This window comes from Somniosus microcephalus, unplaced genomic scaffold (assembly GCF_052327205.1).
Source record: "Somniosus microcephalus isolate GS21.2 unplaced genomic scaffold, FLI_Smic_1.0 unresolved_chr6, whole genome shotgun sequence".
Taxonomy (NCBI): domain Eukaryota; kingdom Metazoa; phylum Chordata; class Chondrichthyes; order Squaliformes; family Somniosidae; genus Somniosus; species Somniosus microcephalus.
In genome coordinates, this window is record NW_028225184.1 from 3651113 (window position 1) to 3666779 (window position 15667).

At 48.8% G+C, this 15667-nt stretch overlaps 1 protein-coding gene across 1 annotated transcript in view; it reads right to left on the minus strand.

Moving 5' to 3' along the window:
• Nucleotides 1-3511: 3511 nt before the first annotated feature.
• The window catches only part of LOC147086920 (putative G protein-coupled receptor 139), a 41177-nt gene continuing 29021 nt past the window's right edge, over nucleotides 3512-15667 (minus strand). The window contains exon 2 of the mRNA XM_085978011.1: nucleotides 3512-4413. Coding sequence (XP_085834137.1) covers nucleotides 3512-4413 — 902 coding nt within the window. The remainder of the gene's footprint in view (nucleotides 4414-15667) is intronic.

Genomic DNA, 15667 nt, shown 5'->3' on the forward strand with positions numbered 1-15667 from the left:
AAAGCACAGAGTTACACACCTTTCTCTCTCGCTCCTAGTCTCTCTCTATCACTGCACAGAGTTACACACCTTTCTCTCTCGCTCCTAGTCTCTATCACAGCAGAGAGATACACACCTTTCTCTCTCGCTCCTAGTCTCTATCACTGCACAGAGTTACACACCTTTCTCTCTCGCTCCTTGTCTCACTCTTTCACCGCAGAGTTACACACCTTTCTCTCTCGCTCCTAGTCTCTCTCTATCACTGCACAGTTACACACCTTTCTCTCTCGCTCCAAGTCTCTCTCTATCACAGCACAGATTTACATACCTTTCTCTCTCACTCCTAGTCTCTCTCTATCACTGCACAGAGTTACACACCTTTCTTTCTCGCTCCTTGTCTCTCTCTATCACAGCACAGATTTAGACACCTTTCTCTCTCACTCCTAGTCTCTCTCTATCACAGCACAGAGTTACACACTGTCTCTCTCGCTCCTAGTCTCTATCACAGCACAGAGTTACACACCTTTCTCTCTCGCTCCTATTCTCTATCACAGCACAGAGTTACACACCTTTCTCTCTCGCTCCTGGTCTCTCTCTATCACTGCACAGAGTTACACACCTTTCTCTCTCACTCCTAGTCTCTCTCTATCACAGCACAGAGTTACAAACCTTTCCCTCCCGCTCCTAGTCTCTCTCTATCACAGCACAGAGTTACAAACCTTTCCCTCTCGCTCCTGGTCTCTCTCTATCACTGCACAGAGTTACACACCTTTCTCTCTCGCTCCTAGTCTCTCTCTATCACAGCACAGAGTTACAAACCTTTCCCTCTCGCTCCTAGTCTCTCTCTATCACAGCACAGAGTTACACACCTTTCTCTCTCGCTCCTAGTCTCTCTCTATCACAGCACAGAGAGATTAGCGTGTAAGATTAAGGCACATGGGATTGGGGGTAATGTATTGAGTTGAATAGAGAACTGGTTGGCAGACAGATAGCAAAGAGTTGGAATAAATGGGTCCATTTCCGAGTGGCAGGCAGTGACTAGTGGGGTACAGCAGGGGTTCATCCTTGGACCCCGGCTATTCACAATACATATTGATGATCTAGACAAGGGAACTAGATGTAATATCTCCAAATTTGCAGATGACACAAAGCTGGGTGGGCTTGTGTGCTTTGAGAAGGCTGTTGAGAAACTCCAGGATGATTTGGACATGTTGGGTGATTGGGCAGAAACATGGCAAATGCAATATAACGTGGATAAATGTGAGGTGGTCCACTTTGGTGGTAAAAACAGGAAGGCAGATTATTATCTAAATGGCAATAGATTGGGAGAAGGTGAAGTGCAACGAGACCTGGGTGTCCTTGTGCACCAGTCACTGAAGGTAAGCATGCAGGTGCAGCAGGCGGTTAAGAAGGCAAATGGTATGTTGGCCTTCGTAGCGAGAGGAACAAAGATGTCTTGCTGCAGTTGTACAGGGACTTGGTGAGACCACATCTTGAGTATTGTGTGCAGTTTTGTTCACCTTATCTGAGGAAGGATGTTCTTGCCATGGAAGGAGTTCAGCGAAGATTCACCAGGTTGACACCTGGGATGGCAGGAATGACGTATGAGGAGAGATTGGGTCGATTGGACATGTTTAGAAGAATGAGAGGTGATCTCATTGAAACTTATAAAATTCTGACAGGAATGGACAGACTAGATGCAGGAAGGATGTTCCGATAGTCGGGGAGTCCAGAACCAGGGGACACAGTCTAAGGATAAAGGGTAGGCCATTTAGGACAGAAATGAGGAGGAATTTCTTCACCCAGAGAGTGGTGAACCTCTACCACAGAAGGGGGTGGAGGCCAGTTCATTAAATATATTCAAGAAGGTGTAGGATATATTTCTTAAGTCTAAAGGGATCAAAGAGTAAGGGGAGAAAGCAGGGACCGGGTACTGAATTTGGATGATCAGCCTTCATCGCATTGAATGGTGGAGCAGACTCGATGGACCGAATGGCCTACTCCTGCTCCTATTTTCTATGTTTCAAGTCCCCGATCACCAACCCCACGGGAGGGCAGCATGGGTGAGAGCGGCTCACTACAATATCAACCCCAGTGAGCCCAGTGTAGACAGTGTGTGAGTGAGTTTGTGAATGACCCCGATCACGAGCCGCGTGGAGGCCTGAGGGCGTGTGGCTAACCAGAATATCAGGCCCAGGGAGCCCAGTGTAGACAGTGCGTGAGTGAGTGTATGAATGTCCCAGATCACTGGCCCCGAGGCCTGGGGGAGATCGGCTCACAACAAGATCAGACCCAGGGAGCCCAATGTGGACAGTGTCTGAGTGAGTGTGTGAATGTCCCCGATCACTGGTCCCACAGCCTGGGGGAGAGCCGATCGCCACAATATCAGACCCAGGGAGCCCAGTGTAGGCAGTGTGAGTGAGTGTGTGTGAATGTCCCCGACCGCTGGCCCCGCAGCCTGGGGGAGAGCGGCTCACCACAATATCAGACCTAGGGAGCCCAGTGTAGACAGTGTGTGAGTGAGTGTGTGAATGTCTCCGATCACTGGCCCCGCGGCCTGGGGGAGAGCGGCTCACCACAATAACAGGCCCAGGGAGCCCACTGTATACAGTGTGTGAGTGAGTGAGTGTGTGAATGTCCCCGATCACTGGCCCCACGGCCCGGGGGAGAGCGGGTCACCACAATATCAGGCCCATGGAGCCTAGTGTAGACAGTATGTGAGTGAGTGCGTGAATGTCCCCAATCACCAGCCCCACAGCCCGGGGGAGAGCGGCTCACCACAATATCAGACCTAGGGAGCCCAGTGTAGACAGTGTGTGAGTGAGTGTGTGAATGTTCCCGATCACTGGCCCCGCGGCCTGTGGAAGAGCTGCTCACTACAATATCAGGCCCATGGAGCTCCGTGTAGACAGTGTGTGAGTGAGTGTGTGAATGTCCCCGATCACTCTCCCCACGGCCTGGGGGAGAGCGGCTCACCACAATATCAGACCCAGGGAGCCCAGTGTAGACAGTGTGTGAGTGAGTGTGTGAATGTTCCCGATCACTGGCCCCACGGCCTGTGGAAGAGCTGCTCACCACAATATCAGACCCAGGGAGCCCAGTGTAGACAGTGTGTGAGTGAGTGTGTGAATGTCCCCGATCACTGGCCCCGCGGCCCAGGGGAGAGCGGCTCACCACAATATCAGACCCAGGGAACCCAGTGTAGACAGTGTGTGAGTGAGTGTGTGAATGTCTCCGATCACCGGCCCCACGGTCTGGGGGAGAGCGGCTCACCACAATATCAGGCCCATGGAGCTCCGTGTAGACAGTGTGTGAGTGAGTGTGTGAATGTCTCCGATCACCGGCCCCATGGGACGGTGGCATGCGTGAGCGTGGCTCACCACAATATCATCCCCAGGGAGCCCAGTGTAGGCAGGTTGTGAGTGAGCATGTGAATATCCCCAATTACCGGTCCCGTGGCGGCCCGGGAGCGAGTGGCTCACCAGAATATCAGACCCAGGGAGCTCTCAGGCTGCAAAGTCCCCGATTCTTCTCATCCTTTAATGAATTTTACAAACCGAGTAAAGGGATATTTCCCCACATTTTTCAACTGCTCTCTGAATTTAGTCTGGGTCACGGCATAAATCCCAGTGTTTGTGCAGCAACTCAGCAGCTGCAGCCCGAATCCCACTTCCCTTACATAATATGGTAGATATACGGAGCCATACCCCAAATACCTCATCCGGTACCATATAAAATAAACCATAAACACTGCCCATAAAAGGATGAAATTGCCCGAGATAACAAATAGTAAAATGATCGATTTCCTGCGGCTCTCCATCTCTGGGTCTCTGGGACTCTCCCCACTGCTGGGACCTCGGAGTCTCCTGCGGGCTCTGCTGGCCACTAAAATGTGTCTGACCGTGACAGCATTGAGCAGCAGAATTAGAACAAATGGGACCCCCGGGGTGAGAACATAATGAAGGAACTCGATTACTGCCCAGATCCGAGATTGCAAAACACCCAGTGTTACAGCACAAAACCAGGGGAGATTCGCAAGGTAATATTGATCTGTGAACATAAAATACCAGAAAATGTTCTTTAAACCGCTCAGCACAGTCACTGTTCCCAGAACCACAGCCGTCGTTTTCTCGGTGCAATATTTAGTTTTCAGCTTCTGCCAACAAATGGCCACAAATCGATCGAAGGTGAAAGTGACGGTGAACCAGACAGAACAGTCTGTGGCTGCATAAAGCAGAACGGCGTGGATATTACACACGGGGATGGACCGCACAAAATCAAAGTGTACCCAATAAACAATCGGAATGTGCCTCAATATCAGGTCCAATATAATGACCAGTAGATCCACTGCTGCCATGGCCACCAAGTAGCGAGTGACACATTTGGAGAGACCGCACTTTCCCCGAGACAGGATCACAATCGTCACTAGGTTCACTGTGAGCAAGGGAAATAACAGGGAAATTATACATCAGGCTGGGGAAAAAATTGCAATTTGATGGAATTCGGGGTGAAATATGCAATTCATTGGCGAAATTCAATGATATATTCTAATTCTTTTACATGTAGAGCTGAGTACAGGGTTCATTGTAAGAATAATCGGAATACATTGTGGAATCAATAAATGAAATGGGAATAAATATATCATTAAATTAAAAGATGTTTGATCAATGAGTGATTAAATGATCGATCTATATTTAGACAAGCAGACAAAAGCACCGTCCGAGGTATCGGACACAACGGAACAGAACCTCTCAGGATGCCTTCGTGCCCCGGGATCAGTCAGCATTTGGACCGGGGAAATTAACTTCTGTGCCCCTGTGTTAGGGAGGGGGGAAATCCCGCTTGTACTCCTGCTCCTGGTTAGAATATCCATTATATCTAGAACTGAAAATGAATGCAACAGCAAAACCCAGAAACTGCAACGATGGCAATAATTACAGTCAATTGTATTTAAAATGTACGGGTGTAATAGGACAATGCTAAAATATTAAATACAAGTGCACTGCAGTTATAAAGATAACTGGGCTTTCAGAAGTGTTTTGAAAATTGAGTTTTCTTCTTTTTTGTTGAAACACATAAATTGTACCTCATTGAAATGAATATTGGCCAAGTAACATTGCAAATAATGGACGCTGAATTAAAGTAAATAGCTATCCATCACCAGGTAATGTCCCACTAAATGCATTTATCAGCATCAGAATTAGATGACTGATCCCACAGGCAAAGTGCCGCCAAAAGCTTTTGTAAATTACCTGAACACAAATGGAAGAGATTTATCCTTGTACTTTTTCAACTGTTGGTTTCCAACTTGTGCAGAAAATATTAGACAAAAAGATATCAAAGGATTTTGTATCCTCAGTACTTCAGTCACAATCAGCTGGGATTAATTATCCTGAAGTACAGCAGGGGGCTGGGTCTCACTGAGAGATCCACTGAACTGTGACAGACGGGTATGGGATACAATTGTAAAGTCAGAACCAAGATTGGAAATAAATGTATTGAATCTGTCTGAATGAGCATTTTGTGAGAATGTAAATTAGCCTTGTATTCCTACTTCAACCACCAGCAGCAGCGCCACTAATGCAGAACTGCAGATGGTGGGAAACTGGCTGGAACTGAATGATTAGCGGATATTTCAGGCATTTAATGATGTGTTTATGATCTGCCAGGATTTGTTCCTGTGATTCTGTAAGTAACCATAACGAGCATTAGGTGAAAACAAAAGCAAAATACTGTGGATACTGGAAATCTGAAATGAGAACAGTAAATGTCGGAAATATTCAGCGGGTCAGGTATCGTCTGTGGAGAGAAAAAGAGAGTTAACGTTTCAGGTCGATGAACATTCGCCATTCGGTGAAGTGTCTCCTAAACCAAGACAACATTCTTCTGATCTGTTACAAATATTCAGGGTAGATACTAGACTGAATATCGTTAAATAAAGAGTCACGGACAATAAATTTGCTTGAGTTGAATATAAAAGATTAGAATCTTGGTAACACGATATCACCTTCAGAATCAATAGCTGACCGAAGCGGGGATGGGATGGGATGGCGAATGACAAAGAGAGAAATACAGTTAAACATGATCTACAGAATTAATAGCTGGATAATGAGCAAATGCGCAATATCTCACCCGCCCATAAACAAAAACCATAAGAATTAAGAGCATAGAAGGCCACACGGCCCTTCGAGCTTGCTCGGCCAATCAATAAGATCATGGCTAATCTTCGGCATGAAATCTAAATGTCACCCCACCCGCTCCACATCACCATATCCCATGATTCCTGTAGAGTCCAAAAATACGGATGATAGAACAGGGAGAACGGAGTTTCTCTCCCTGGATTGATCTAAATCTATGAATAAAAGGCGAGAAAGTGACCGAAAAAGGAAAATATAAAACATGGAATCATAGAATGGTTACAGCACAGAAAGAAGCCATCATCCCATAGATCCCGTGCTGTTGAATGCCTTTTGGAAGTCCATGTACACAACATCACTCGCATTACCCTCATCAACCCTCTCTGTTACCTCCTCCAAAAAATCCATCAATCTGGTTGTCAGGGTCCCAGCTACACTTTCCTCTGCTGGCCACCAGAGGGCGGTTTAGGATGCCTCAGTACACTGCTGCCATGTCTCTGGAGCTCTCTCGTCACCTGTGTCTCATTAGAGTAATTGTCTCATTAAAGTAATCAGGCCTGTTTTTTAAGCTGACTATTTCAAGCCGCTGTCACTCAGTCTTGAGTTCTCATGCCTGCAAGTCACAGGTTAGTTTATCATCCTTGCCCTGTGTTTGGTATACTCGCTTTTGTTCCTTTGAATTGTTACTTTGATCTTTTGTTTGAAGAATCCTCTGTACGTCCTATATTTGAAGAGCCTTCTAGTAAAGCATCTTTTGAGTTTTACTCCATCTCAAGTCTCTGGCTGTCTGTCTGCATTTGGGTCCACTACCGCACCCGTAACAGCAAGACTGAGTCATCAACATGGACCCAGCAGAAACCAGCAAACCAAGGGAGGACATTAATCAACTGCACTCTGCCCTGATGAGCCAGGGAGCCATGGTCAGGAGGCATGACCAACTGCTGCAGGAGATTCGTGACAGCCTGCATTCCCTAACCGAGGCTGTCAGGCACGGCCAGCAGTCGGGTTCCGCACAACCATCAGCATCTAATCCTCACAAGACAAGGATCCAGACCTTCCAGCTCCCGAACGATACAACAGTCACCCGGGCAAGTGCCGCGTCTTCCTCATACAGTGTTCACTGCCATTCGAGCTCCAGCCTTCCAGATTCCCCTTCGATCATTCTAGGGTCACGTACATCATCTCCCTGCTCACTGGGAGAGCCCTCGCTTGGGCCACGGTCATGTGGGAGCGACAAACCCCTGCCTGCTCCAACTGTCGGATGTTCACCAAGGAGATGAGGCGAGTCTTCAACCATCCAGTTAGCGGGCGAGAGGCGGCCAATAGACTGCTCCATCTCCATCAGGAGAATCATTGTTTATCGGACTACGCCATAGAATTCCGTACTCTCGCCACTTAAAGTCTTTCGAATATGGAGGCATTCATCGCCACTTTTTTTCACGGACTTTCGGAGGAGGTCAAAGATGAACTGGCCTCTCACAGATCTATCAATGATTTCGAGGCTCTTATCGATGTGGCCATTCGGATTGACAATCGACTCCGCGGGCAGCGAAGAGAACGCCGCCGTCCGTTTCTCTCACCCCCAGACCCAAATGCAGCACCCCCGAGCCCAACGCCACCTACCGCCGTGGAGGAGCCCATGCAGCTGGGCAGAACTCGACTCTCCCAATCTGAACGGGAGCGATGAATGTGCGAGAGTCACTGCCTTTACTGTGGGGAATTCGGGCACTTCCGCGATTCCTGTCCCAAGTTGGCGGGAAAAGCCAGGACTTGTCCAGCAGTGGGAGAACTGTGATGAGTCAAAACACTACTCCCGAATCTGCTTCTTCTGGTCTCCATCTCTACTCTTTCCTCTCCTGGGGTAATCAGCAACACACCCTCCGTGCTTTCTTGGGTTCCAGAGCGGTAGGGAATTTCATGGAACTCAACTTCGCTAGACAGCTCAAGATCCCGACGGTCGACCTCGACCATCCTCTTACAATTACTGCCCTTGATGGTAGACCCCTTGGCTCGGGTAACGTCCACCGAATTACCGACCCGCTGTGGCTATTTGTGGAGAAGCACCACCAAGAGACAATCCAGCTCCACCTCATTCATTCTCCCGAGTTTCCTCTGGTCCTGGGCTTTCCCAGGTTGTCTCTCCATAATCCACATATCAACTGGTTTACCGGGGTGCTCATGGAATGGGGTCCTACCTGCCATGCCACCTGCCTGTTCTCAATGCCACTTCTTGATTCTCCCGAGCTTTCAGTTTCCCCGATCCTTCTCGAGTCCCAGCTGCCTTTACCGACCTTGTAGAGGTCTTCAGTACGAGACAGGCCATCTCCCTTCCTCCTCACCGCCCGTATGACTGTGCCATCGACTTGCTACCCGGCACTTGTCCTCCTCCGGGTCGCCTCTTTTCTCTCTCCGCTCCTGAGACCGCTGCCATGGAGGAGTATATCCGTGACGCCCTCACCACTGGTGCTATCCATCCTTCCACCTCTCCTGCCGGGGCACAGAATCACAGAATCACAGAAACCACACAGTGCAGATAGAGGCCATTTCGGCCCATCGAGCCTGCACCGACACATATCCCACCCGATCCCCGTAACCCCTACACCAACACATATCCCACCCTATCCCCGTAACCCCACGTATTTAATCCCCCTAACACTAAGGGTCAATTTATCATAGCCAATCAACCTAACCCGCACATCTTTGGACTGTGGGAGGAAACCGGAGCACCCGGAGTAAACCCACGCAAACACGGGGAGAATGTGCAAACTCCACACAGACAGTCGCCCGAGGCTGGATTCGAACCCGGGTCCCTGGCGCTGTGAGGCAACAGTGCTAACCACTATGCCACCGTGCTGCCTTCTTTTTTGCAGTAAAAAAGGATGGGGGTCTCCACTCATACATTGATTACCGCGGCCTCAACTGGGTCACTGTGAAGAACCGCTATCCCCTTCCTCTTACGTCCACGGTGTTCGAGCTCATGCAGTGGGCCAAACCTTTACCAAGCTGGATCTTCGCAATGCCTACAATCTGGTCCGCATAAGGGAGGGAGACGAGTGGAAACAGCTTTCAACACCCCTACTGGCCATTATGAGTACTTAGTAATGCCATTCGGTCTGGCCAATGCACCCGCGGTCATTCAAGCCCTGATTAACGACGTTCTCCGTGATCTGCTTAACCGGTTCATCTTTGTCTACCTCAACGACATTCTCATCTTTTCGAGCTCCCCCCAAGAACATGTTCAGCATGTCCGAGAGGTACTGCACCGGCTTCTTAAAAACCACCTTTATGTCAAGCTCGAAAAATGTGAGTTCCATGTCCCCACTGTCTCCTTCCTGGGCTTCGCCATCACCAACGGCAGCATCCAGATGGACCCAGACAAGACCCAGGCCGTCCGTGAGTGGCCAACACCCACTTCAGTCAAACAGGTCCAACGCTTCCTCGGCTTCGCCAACTTCTACAGAAGGTTCATCAGAAACTTCAGCTCCATAGCGGCACCCCTCTCGGCTTTAACCAAGACAACATCCACCCTTTTTCACTGGTCACCCGTGGAGGAGAAAGCATTCAAAGAACTCCACCGGCGCTTCACGACGGCTCCCGTTCTGGCCCTCCCCGATGCATCTATTCCCTTCAGGGTCGAGGTGGATGCCTCTGTAATTGGAGTGGGGGCCGTCCTGTCCCTACGTTCTGTCACAGACCAGAAACTCCACCCGTGTGCCTTCTTCTCCAGGCGGCTCTTGCCTGCTGAGCACAACTATGACATCGGGACCAGAGAACTGCTTGCTGTCAAGTTGGCGTTGGAGGAATGGAGGCACTGGCTAGAGCGGGCCAAACACCCATTCGTGGTCTGGACCGACCACAAGAACCTCGCCTACTTCCAGGACGCCAAACGCCTCAATTCTCGCCAGGCCCGGTGGGTGCTCTTCTTCACTCGGATCAACTTCATCCTCTCTTACCGCCCCGGGTCCAAAAACCTGAAAGCTGACACGGTCTCCCGGCAATTCGACCCCCCGGATATAAGCGAAACACTGACACCCATCCTTCCGAGCTCCAGGATTTTGGCTCCGGTTCGCTGGGGCATCGACACAACCATTCGAGAGGCACAACGGCGGGAGGCCGATCCAGGCGGCGGACCCCTGAATCGACTGTTTGTTCCCACAACAGTCCAATCCCATGTCCTGCAGTGGGGACATTCGTCCCGGCTGACTGGGCATCCAGGGGTCGCCCGGACGCTCCAGTTTATCCACAGTAGATTCTGGTGGCCGTCAATCGAGAGGGATGTCCGGTCATTTGTCTTAGCTTGCAGCACCTGTGCCCAGCAGAAGAACCCCAGGACACGACCACATGGCCTCCTTCACCCACTCCCCATTCCAAACCATCCTTGGTCCCACCTTTCCCTGGACTTTGTCACCAATCTGCCACCGTCCCAGGGTAACATTGCCATCCTAGTTGTTGTCGACCGGTTCTCCAAAGCCTGCCAGTTCATCCCCCTGCCCAGGCTCCCTTCCGCCCGAGAAACTGCAGAACTCATGGTGCAGCATGTCTTCCACCTACATGGCCACCCCCTAGACATAGCGTCAGACCATTGTCCCCAGTTCACCTCCCGGTTCTGGAAGGCTTCCTGTCGTCTCCTGGGTGCGGCGGTCAGCCTCTCCTTGGGTTATCATCCCCAGTCCAATGGGCAGACCGAGAGGATGAATCAGGACCTGGAGATGACTCTGCGCTGCCTTGCCTCCTCCAACCCCTCTACTTGGAGCAAACACCTCATTTGGGTGGAATATGCTCACAACACATTACAGAACTCCTCCATTGGGATGTCACCATTCGAGTGTCAGTTCAGTTACCGACCTCTGTTGTTCCCCGAGCAGGAACCTGAGGTGGGGGTACCGTCGGCAGAGTCGTTCGTCCGGTGCTGCCGGTGGACCTGGAGAAAGGCCCATCCTGCGCTGCAACTGGCATCAAGTCGACAGAGGATCCAGGCCAACCGATGATGCAATCCTGCCCCTTTGCTCCGGCCCGGGCCGATGGTTTGGCTCTCCACCCGGGACCTTACCCTGCGGGTCGAGTCCTGCAAACTGGCTCCTCGCTTCGTCAGTCCATTCAAGATACTCCGGAAGATAAACCCAGTTACCTACCCTCTCCTGTTGCCTCGATCCATGAGGATCCATCCATCCTTCCATGTCTCCTGTCTCAAACCTGTGCAGACCAGTCCCCTATCCCCAGCCACCAGACCACCTCCAGCCCCTCGACTAGTAAGGGACCAGCCCGCCTACACTGTCAGCCATCACCTTCGCTCCCGCCTGGTCTGCGGAGTCTCCAGTATTTGGTGGACTAGGAGGGTTACAGTCCAGAGGAGCGCTCCTGGGTTCCGGCTCGTGACATCCTGGATCCTGGGCTTATCTGGGAGTTCCACCGGCGCCAGCCAGAGGCTACTGCGGGTACATCAGGTGCCGTCCCTAGGGCGGGGGGGGGGGTTCTGTCAGGGTCCCAGCTACACGTTCCTCTGCTGGACGCCAGAGGGCTGTTAGGATGCCTCAGTACACTACTGCCATGTCTCTGTACCTCTCTCCTCACCTGTGTCTCATTAGAGTAATTTACTCATCAGAGTAATCAGGCCTGTTATTTAAGCTGACTATTTCCAGCCCCAGTCACACAGTCTTGAGTTCTCATGCCTGCAAGTCACAGGTTAGTTCATAGTCCTTGCTCTGCGTTTGGTATACTCGCTTTTGTTTCTTTGAATTGTTACTTTGATCTTTTGTTTGAAGAATTCTTTGTATGTCCTGCATTTGAAGAGCCGTCTAGTAAAGCATCTTTTGAGTTTTACTCCATCTCAAATCTCTGGCTGTCTGTCTGCATTTGGGTCCACTACCGCACCCAAAACAGTAGTTAAGCACGATTTGCCTTTGACAGATCCATGCAAGCTTTCCTTAATTAATCTAAACTTAACCAAGTGACTGCTAATTTTATCCTTGATCATCGTTTCTAAAAGCAACCCCGCCACCAAAGTTGCTGGATTTATCCTTGCGCCCGTTTTTGAACTAGGGTGTAACATTTGCAGCTCTCCAGTTCTCTAGCACCACACCGTATCTAAGGAGAGCTGGAAGATTATGGCCAGTACCTGCGCAATTTATACCCTTACCTCCCTCAGCATCCTAGGATGCATCCCATCCGCTCCTAGTGACTGATCTACTTTCAGTACAGCAGGACTTTATGTTCCTCGCGTTTATCAATTTTTAGCCCATCCAATATCTAAACTACCTCCTCTTTCACTATGGCTTTGGCAGCAGCTTCTTCCTTGTTGAAGACAGATGCAAAGTATTAATGTAATATCTCAGCCAGGCCCTCTGCTTCCACTCCTAGTTCTCCTGTTTGGTCCCTTTTCGGCCCCACCCCTCCTTTTCCTACCCATTTACTATTTATATGCATATAGAAGACTTTTAGATTCCATTTTCTGTTAGCTGCCAATCCATCCTCAAACTCTCGCTTTGCCGCTCTTATTTCCTTTTTGACTTCATCTCTGAACTTTCTATGTTCAGCCTGTTTCTCACTTGTATTCTCAACCAGACATCTGTCATACTCCCCCTTTGTCTGTGTCATCTTACTCACTATCTTTTTCGTCATCCGGGGTGCTCCGGCTTTGTTTGCCCTACCTTTCCCCCTCGTGGGAATGTACCTCGATTGTACCCGAATCATCGCTTCTATAAAGGCAGCCCATTGTTCAATTACAGTTTTTCCTGTTAATCTTTGTTTCCAATTTACCAGCTCCGTTCTCAACCCACTGAAACTGGCACTCCTCCATTTAAGTATTTTTTACTATAGATTGTTCCCTGTCCTTTTCCATAGCTAATCTAAAGCTAATGATGCTCTGATCGCTGTTCCCTAAATGTTCCCTTACTGAAACTTACTCGACCTGACACACCTCATTCCCCAGAACCAGATCCAGCAATGCGTCCTTCCTCTTTGGACCAGAAATGCACCAATCTCGAAAATCCTCTTGAACTCACTTCAGAAAGTCTTCCCCTTGTCTGCCCTTTATACTTTTACTAACCCAGTCTATATTAGGTTAATTGAAGTCCAGCATTATTACTACTCTATATTTCTTCCACCTCCCTGTAATTTCCCTGCACATTTTCTCCTTTGTATTCTTCCCACTAGTTGGTGGCCTACAGAATAAACTAGTCGTGTAATGGCACCTCTATTGTTTCTTAACTCTAACCAAATAGATTCTGTCCTTGACCCTTCTAGACATCCTTACTCTCTAGCTCTGTAATTTGCTCCTTAATCAGTACTGCTACCCAATCTTCTTTCTTTCCTGCACTATCTTTCTCGAACATCGTATATCCAGGAATATTTAGTACCCAATCCTGCCCTTTTTAGAGCCAGGTCTCTGTTATCGCCATGACATAATTTTCCTAGGGGAACGAGTGACCAACAGGCAGAGTAATAGGTGCAGGCAGTTAGTGCAGTGGACCCTGTGGCCATCCCCCTCTCCAACAGGTACACCACTTTGAGTACTGTAGGGGGGGATTGCTTATCAGAGGAAGGCAAGAGCAGCCAACTTCCTAGCACCAGGGGTGGCTCTGCTGCACAGCACGGGAGGAAAAAGGGGTAGAGCTATAGTAATAGGGGATTCTATTGCAAGGGGAATAGATAGGCATTTCTGCGGCTGCAAACGAGACTCCAGGATGGTGTGTTGCCTCCCTGGTGCAAGGGTCAAGGATGTTTCCGAACGGCTGCAGAACATCTTGGAAGGGGAGGGTGAACAGCCAGTTGTCGTGGTGCATATAGGCACCAACGATATAGGTAAAAAGCGGGATGAGGCCCTAAAAGTGGAATATAGGGAGTTAGGAGATAAATTATAAAACAGGACCTCAAAGGTAGTAATCTCAGGATTGCTACCAGTGCCACATGCTAGTCAGTGTAGAAATAGAAGGATACTTCAGATGAATACATGGCTCGAGGAATGGTGCCAGGGGAAGGGATTCAAGTTCCTGGGACATTGGAACCGGTTCTGTGGGAGGTGGGACCAGTTCAAACCGGATGGTTTGCACCTGGGCAGGGCTGGATGATGTCCTAGGCGGAGTGTTTGCTAGTGCTGTGGGGGAGGGTTTAAACTAAAATGGCAGGGGGTTGGGAACCTGAGCAGGGAGGCAGAGGAAAGGGAAACAAGGATAAAAGCAAAAGATAGGAAGGAGAAAAACAAAAGTGGCAGTCAGAGAAATCAACGGTTTAAATCAAACGTGGCCACAGTAAATAATAATTCTAATAGGTCTAAGAGCGTAAAAAAAACAAGCCTGAATTGTTTGTGTCTTAATGCGAGGAGCACTTGTAATAAGGTGGATGAATTGGCTGTGCAAAAAGAGGTCAACGAATATGATTTGGTTGGGATTACAGAAACGTGCCTCAAGGATGGCCAAGACTGGGAACTCAACTTCCAGGGGTATTCGATATTCAGGAAAGATAGGCAAAAAGGTAAGGGAGGTGGTGTAGCATTACTGGTTAAAGAAGGGATTAACACAATTGTAATGAAGGATATTAGCTCTGATGATGTGGAATCTGTATGGGTAGAATTGAGAAATACTAAGGGGAAAAAACGTTAGTGGGGGTGGTATATAGACCTCCAAACAGTAAGGCGGAGGTTGGGGATGGCATTAAAAGGGAAATTAAAGAAGCGTGCAATAAGGGCTCAGGAGTCATCATGGGTGACTTTAATCTGCATATAGATTGGGCCAACCAAATTAGTTACAATAATGTGGAGGAGGAATTCCTGGAGTGTTTACGGGATGGTTTCCTAGACCAATATGTCGAGGAACCAACCAGAAATCAGGCCATCTTAGATTGGGTATTATGTAACGAGAAAGGATTATTTAGCAATCTTGTTGTACGAGGCCCCTTGGGTCAGAGCGATCATAATATGACCGAATTCTTCATTAAGATGGAGAATGAAGTAGTTGACTCAGAGACTAGGGTCCTGAAGTTAAATAAAGGAAACTACGATGGTCTGAGGACAGAGTTGGGTAGGATTGATTGTGGAATGGCACTCAAAGGGTTGACGGAGGATAGGCAATGGCAAACATTCAAAGATCGAATGGATGAGCTACAGAATTTGTTCATCCCAGTTTGGCATTAAAATAAAACAAAAAAGGTGACTCAACCGTGGCTAACAAGGGAAATTAGGGCTAGCACAAGATCCAAGGAGAGGACATATAAATTGGCCAGAAAAAGCAATAATCCTGAGGATTGGGAGCAGTTTAGAATTCAACAAAGGAGGACAAAGGTATTAATTAAGAAAGGGAAAATAGAATATGAGAGTAAGCTTGCAGGGAACTTAAAAACTGACTGTAAAAGCTTTTACAGATATGTGAAGAGAAAAAGATTGGTGATGTCAAGCGTAGGTCACTTGCAGTCAGAATCAGGGGAATTTATAATGTGGAACAAAGAAATGGCAGACCAACTAAATATATATTTTGGTTCTGTCTTCACAAAGGAGGACACAAATAACCTCCCAGAGATGCCGGGGAACATCGGGTCTGATGAAAGAGTGGAACTGAAAG